General features: G+C 41.2%; 1 protein-coding gene across 1 annotated transcript in view; it reads left to right on the forward strand.

Moving 5' to 3' along the window:
- The window catches only part of LOC123103020 (DDT domain-containing protein PTM), a 9,862-nt gene extending 3,097 nt beyond the window's left edge, over positions 1 to 6,765 (forward strand). The window contains exons 3-10 of the mRNA XM_044524507.1: positions 438 to 1,701; positions 3,184 to 3,481; positions 3,576 to 3,700; positions 3,796 to 4,256; positions 4,381 to 4,409; positions 4,533 to 5,171; positions 5,253 to 6,294; positions 6,373 to 6,765. Coding sequence (XP_044380442.1) covers positions 438 to 1,701; positions 3,184 to 3,481; positions 3,576 to 3,700; positions 3,796 to 4,256; positions 4,381 to 4,409; positions 4,533 to 5,171; positions 5,253 to 6,226 — 3,790 coding nt within the window. The 3' untranslated portion in view covers positions 6,227 to 6,294; positions 6,373 to 6,765. The remainder of the gene's footprint in view (positions 1 to 437; positions 1,702 to 3,183; positions 3,482 to 3,575; positions 3,701 to 3,795; positions 4,257 to 4,380; positions 4,410 to 4,532; positions 5,172 to 5,252; positions 6,295 to 6,372) is intronic.
- The last annotated feature ends 237 nt before the right edge of the window (positions 6,766 to 7,002 follow it).

Here is a 7,002-nt window from a genome sequence, read left to right on the forward strand (position 1 = left end):
ATCACTACTTAGTATTCTAAACGCTCTTATATTAGTTTATGGAGGAAGTACATGTTTCTGTTTTTTTTTTGGGGGGGGGGGGTTCTGAAATAAGGGCAAACATGTGAGCTGTATAAGGTTAGGTGGAACTTAATTAATGTAGGGAAAACCATATTCTATTGGACCTGATAACCACAGTTATTAATTTAAGGACAGCAAGTCTTCTACTATCATATGCCCTTCTCAATCTCATGTAGTTCAGCCATTTGTTTCGTCTTTCCCCTTTGTCAATTCTGCTTTTGCACCTGTTCACAGCTGACTCCTGATCCGTATTTTTTTAGTGCGTAGCCGTAGTTTGAGTGCTACCCCATAAATACCAGCCTTTTTCTCTGGCCTGTACCTGGAAATATATTTCTGTCCTAAATTTTCTTTAATGGTAATTCTGTCAAATAATGCAGGACTGGAACATCTTCGAATGCAGAGTCTTATGCAAGTTATTACAATCAGTATGATGTTGTCAAGGTCATCCAAGTACTTGCCCTTTCAGATGCATATACATCTATATGTAGGAGAATAACAGAGTACTGGCCCCACCTGCTAGATGTATTTCAGAACGAGAGGTCAAAATTAGGTAAAAATACTGATGCAAGCTATGCTCTACAATGCAATACGTTGCTGAGTGCTACTCCAAATGAAGCAGTAGATGGAAGTGTCCGTTCAATCTTAAAAGATGGTGGTGAGAGTAAAACAGCAGTATTTTCTGAAGTAGATGTGCAGCACAAATTTGTGGCTAATCAATTTACAGTGTGCTCTGCCGATCAACTGGAGGAACAAAACATGGTGACTAGTGTAGATGGTACTGAGAACAACAACCTACAAACTTCTTTAGCTCAGAATGACGTACATACTACACCAATCAATGGAGCTTTTGGATCCTCGGGGTCATCATCAGTTTCTCATCGGAATGGGTCCATGGTAGCTGGTTTGTCTAACATAACACATGCACAGCCAGCATATCCGTTAATTCGTACAGACTTGTCCACCTCCTTTTCAGGGATGAAAGATAATGCCATGTCCAGAGAAGATATTGGGAGCGCCATTTCTGTGAAGGCAGACTCATCTTCTGCATCTCAAAATAAACATCCCTTTGGAAATGTGATTGGTGGCAAGGCAGCTAAATTGTCATCATTTAAACCTCAGGCTTACATGAATCTTTACAATCATGGCAATATCGCAGCATCTGCTGCCGCTAATCTAGCTGTTCTTACATCAGATGAAGGAAAAGTTGCAGCATCTCAAGTCATCACAAATCCAAGGAAGAAAATGGCTGCTGACTGCGCTCTACAAGTGAAAGCATTTTCCTCAGCAGCCGCTCAATTTGTTTGGCCATGTACTGAAAAGAAGGTTATGGAAGTCCCAAGAGATAGATGTGGCTGGTGCCTTGCCTGTAAAAGTTCGGCAATTGGAAATAAAAAGGCTTGTTTTCTTAATTTAGCCACTGCAAATGCTTCCAAAGGATCTGCTCGAATTTTTAGTGCCATGCATGTAATCAAAGGTTCTGAGAGCCATTTCCCCAGCATCGTTGCTTATCTGACCAACATGGAGGAGAGTTTACGTGGCCTGTTAGTTGGTTCCCTACAAGACATGCAGCAGAGACAACAATGGCATAAACAGCTACAAGAAGCTTCCAACTGCAGAACTATAATACCCCTCTTGCTTGAAGTGAGTTCAAGGATTCAAACTAATTTTTAAGTATCCTTGATAATTGTCAGTAATACTTTGAAGAACAGAATTGTTGGTTTACCACTTTATTTGTGCATATTTAGGGACACACTAGTTAATAGTCACGTCATCACGTGGAATGTAGTTTTACTTTCCTGCAAAAAAAAATCTAGTGTTACTTACAAAATCAGGAAACATAGTTAATGCAGCATTTAGTCTCTACGTGTTTCAATCGTGTCTTCATTACAGGCGTATTTTCTGGGGAAGGGACCAACTCTGAATTGCAGACCTTGACCCACCTTGACCCAATGAAGGGATGGTCAAGACCTCGCAGCTTTCAAATACACAATAAGGCTGGTCATAGTGGGAGTAACTTAGCTAGTAACATATGTTACTGTAACATAACACACCCAATGCAAATGAGTCTACATCTAAGTAAATGAAGGCTTGCCTGATAGAAACATAGACTAGTAACATATGCATGTTACTAGTCTAAGTTACTTCCCACTATGACCAGCCTAAGATCACTGAGCCTTCAAATACCCAACCACCTCGCAGCTACAGTGATACCAAGCAATTCCGCGTTCACTGGCGAGGGCCGCGAGGCACACAACCACCTCTCTTAACCTTAATAACAACCGGGCGGAGGATTTCACCATGCCATATACACCTCGGTCTCCTGTAATAATGCCACGAGAACTGTTCTCGTATTCTTTTTCTTGGGTCGGTCGAGATCCACCACACAAAATCTTTCCATCTATAGCTTGAATTTGAACTCATACTTTATATGAGTATTTATAGGTTTTCTTCAATTGTTTGAGATTGCAGAAATTGCATGGATAACTCGATAATATATTTAGATGGAGTCTGCCTCTCCTTCTATTTTTGTATTTCTAGTTGGATTCAAGGGCTAAGATACTGTACTTTCTGCAACTTTACTAAGTTTTGGTCCATCCTAAAGAAAAATATGGTTATGGGAGCTAGTCTTGAAGAAAGGACATGAACAAGTGTGGTTATCAATAGCAGACTGGGGGGAGGGTTTCTGCAATGGTAGCAAATAGAGGTGATATACAGGGTTAACATAACTAGGCATATTTCTAGAAACAAAGTAACTCAATCTAAAAGGTATATTCCAATAAAAGCTGATATGAATATGTTATTATATGACGCAACTACGCAAGTAAAAAGCAGAAAAGTGTGGGTGGCAATTTCGTCAAGCGCTTCATGGCTCAGCGCTGGATAATCGGAAGTGCTAAATGGAAAGGTCTTTATTAGGCAAAATAAAATAATATGGAAAATATAATGGCATATTTAGTGCTGTTACATTCGGGCTAGTATCACTTGCTTCTGTGAATCAAGTTGGGTACACAATAATAGCCGTAACATAATGTTGAGAGCCCTGCAGAAATTATTGCATTAAATAGCAGTAGAAAACAAAATATATTTGTTATCTAATAAAAAGTTGCTACATTTCGTGTGCAGTTGGAGAGCAATATTCGTGGGATAGCATTTTCTGCAAGCTGGTTGAAGCTAATGGATGATTGGCCTGTGAAATCTCCTGGTGTATCTGCTGGACCATCCCGTTCTGCAGCATACCAAAAACGTGGAACTGGTGGAAGGCGGGGCAGAAAACGTTTGTTGGCATCTGAATCTTCTACTGTTACTGATGATGACAAGAGCTGGAAAGAGGTGAATTGGTGGAATGGAGGAAATATTTCTAAATGTATTTTGCAGAAGGGGGTTCTTCCAAGTTCGGCCGTAAGAAAAGCTGCTCGTCAAGGTACTGCTCATCTTTGGCTATTGTTATGACTATCATTCCATACTCTGTTTGCATTGAGGGTAAGAATAAATTGACATGTTATGTTGCTCAATAGGTGGTAAAAGAAAGATAGCAGGTCTATCTTATCATGAAACTTCCAATTTTCCAAGACGAACTCGACAATTTGCTTGGCGAGCATGTGTTGGGTTAAGCCATAATTCATCTCAACTTGCTCTGCAGGTTAGCATCTTGAACATGATTCCTAATGTTTAAAAGAGTTACTCTGACTTAAATTAACAATGATCCTAATATATATATATATATATACATCTCAGGTTAGATACCTTGACGCTCATATAAAATGGAAGGAATTCATCCCTCCAGACCAAATTCCTTCAGATGGAAAAAGTTCTGATGCTGACCATTCTGCTTTCAGAAACGCAGTGGTTTGTGATAAAAAAGTAGTCGATGGAAACATAAGGTATGCACTGAAGTTTTCAAACCAGAAGCATCTTCCTGTGCGTGTAACCAAGAATATCTTAGAAGCAGAAGATAATCAGGATGAGAATGGCAAATTGTGGTTTTCTGAAATCCATGTCCCACTGTATTTAGTAAGGGATTTTGAGCAGAAAGCTGGGGTTAGCTCCTCGCCTAGTCCAGGAATCATAATCTCTAACAGTTTCACAAATTTCTACCAAAGACGAGTAAAGGCAACCATCGGAGATATCTTTTTCTATCTCTTTCACAAGGGAGATGTATATACCTGCTCCTCATGTGAGAAGGATGTGGCCTTCAGGTGTCCTCTTCTTCACATCTCTGTTGCGCTCATTCAATTATTCTTTTCTTGTCACTGCAAAAAAAAATCTTGTATAGCAACCGATTTTCTTCACTTCTCATATGTGTTTTGTTGGATGATGTAGGGATGCCGTAAAGTGTAGCTCTTGTGAAGGTATGTACCAGTTTATTGGCATGTTCTTAAAGTTTTTCCCCCTCTCATGTGTGGTTATACCTAGCCAATATCTAAGCTGTCCAATACCAAGTCACAATATTGATAACCACCAATATTTTGCAGGCAATTGCCATAAAGAGTGCACATCAGGATCTGTTGGAAGCAAAGGAGGCAATACTGCTCCGAATTTGATGTGCAAGTTATGCTTTCAGAAGCGTAATCTCACCCAGACCAAGACAAATGCAAATTCTGCCTTGTCTCAACAAAAGAGTAATGGCCAACTGCCAGCGACTGCTCCCAAAATAATCTTCACGGTTCGTTCTGCCCATTCTTCTGAACCAGCCATGAATGTCGCGGCTAAGGTTGAAGCTCAGCCAGTTGCAAAGGTGGAAACTCAGCCAACGAAGGTGGAAACCCAGACAGTAATGAAGGTGGAAACCCAGCCAATACCAAAGACAGAATCTGGACCTGTTACAAATGTGGCAACTCAAAATATTGCAGGGGTGCAGGTTCAGCCTAAGGCTAAAACTAAAAAACCGAAGACAGAAAAGCCAAAAAAACCTAAAAAAGTTCAGGTTATCACATACTTTGGTCTTGTTTGGAGGAAACATAAGAATGACACTGGTGGAGAAGATTTCAGGGCCAATGATGTAATCCTAAAAAGCAAGGATGGTATAGGTTCTTCAATAAAACCAGCCTGCTGTCTCTGTAACAAACCTTACAGTCCAGATTTCATGTATGTCCGCTGTGAGAGGTGCCAAAGTAAGTATGTTTCTCATTATTGTTGCTTTTTAGGATTATCTTTTATTTTCTTTTAACATCTTGGTATCCTCCTGCATACAGAGTGGTTTCATGGTGATGCCTTGCAGCTTGAGGAAGAAAGAATAACTGAAGTGGTTCAATACCGATGCTGTAGATGCCGAAGGAGAGCCATACCACAATGCCCTCATTCAGATGATTATAGGGAACCTGAACCAGAAGTCAGTGAACAAACAGCTACTATGTCATCACAATCAACTATGCTCTCTGGTGAGGAGACTTTTGCTATAGCAGTTCAAGATCCACTGCTTGCTTCATATGGAATAGTTGAACCGATTGGGGAGGAGTCAATGAATGCTGATTTGTCAATGAACATGGGAAGCCTTGTGCCAGGAAGTAATCAGAAGTTGTCCATAAGAAGGGCACAAGTTAAGAATTCTGAATACCTTGATCAAGCTGGAACATCAGTGAATGGGTATTATGTTCAGAACCAAACTCCAGGGGATGCAAACATTAATTTCAGTCATATGAATGAATTTTCCATGTCAGAGGCTGATGGTGTGGACGCTTCGGAGCTATTGGGGTGGGATTTTACCCAAGGAAACGGATATGCTGTTGGTCCTGATCAGGGCACTAATTCCCAGTGGAATGACACTAGCGGTGGCAGCATTGTGGCTGAGGAATATGAACCACAGACCTATTTCTCGTTCACAGAGTTGCTCGAAGCTGATGATACACAGTTTGATAACACATTCGGGATGTCTACTGGTCTGCAAGATGATGGTAACTTTGCAGGAAGCTTTGATCAGCAAGGGGCTAGTTTTGATGAATTGACTTTCATGGTAGAAGAAGAGTCTTCAAATATGCACTTCCCAGCAAATGATCCATCCATTGGCGAGTTAGTGTGCCACAAGTGCAAGGATCCTCAACAGCCACCTGATCTCAAATGTTCTTCCTGTGGCCTGCGTGTACACCATCAGTGCTCACCCTGGCAGGAAAGTGGACAGCCTGGTGACAGTGCCAATTGGAGGTGTGGTACTTGTCGGGAGTGGCAATGATGAGCTTTCAACTTTATTACATTGGTTACCCGAGTGCCCGGAGCAAATGCTGCCGATTGTTAGGGCAGGTAAGCTTCCATCTGATGACTGCATTATTGCTACAAACAAGAATTGGGTTTACTGTGCTGACCAGTCTTTCTATTTAGGTGGAATGTATATCCCATGAAGGGTGCTGGGGAATATCAATGGAATTTTTTTCAATCTAGCTGTTGGTATGTGGTGATGGCGATCCTGTGGAACTGAAGTCGGCGTTGGTTACTGGACATAATCTTAATCATCAGAAAGTTAGACTAGTTATACCGTCTGTGCGAAGTTGACATTGTACATACTAAAGGATGGGTCTCCGGTGGCCGTTTTCCATTCTTTAGGTGGTTTATTTAGGGGGAGAGTTATAGAACTAGTGCTGTTAGCAGCAGGTCATATGGGACTAGAAAGCCAGGTTCCTTTCTGTGTGTCCTCTTGCATTCTCTCTGTTCTTCTGTTTACCAGATAGAAGTGCCTCTTTCACTCTTCGTTAGAGTGGCTGTTGTTATCCTTGATATCTTGTCAGCCATGTTAAAATGCTTACTCATCTCCATGCCTCTTGCGCTTGCTCGTGCGAACGTGCGGCAGAAGAGGAAAGTGGAGAAGTGGGGCATTTAGTGTGTGCTATTGACTCCGGAAATCGCTATCCGTTGTGCCTATGCCTAGTTTTCCCTCATCAAGTTTGATTTTTTTCCATGTTTGCCACGTAGTGTGAGTATGCCTAGCCAAAATGACTTTCTACGTTTACAAAA

This window comes from Triticum aestivum, chromosome 5A, assembly GCF_018294505.1.
Source record: "Triticum aestivum cultivar Chinese Spring chromosome 5A, IWGSC CS RefSeq v2.1, whole genome shotgun sequence".
Classification (NCBI taxonomy): Eukaryota; Viridiplantae; Streptophyta; class Magnoliopsida; order Poales; family Poaceae; genus Triticum; species Triticum aestivum.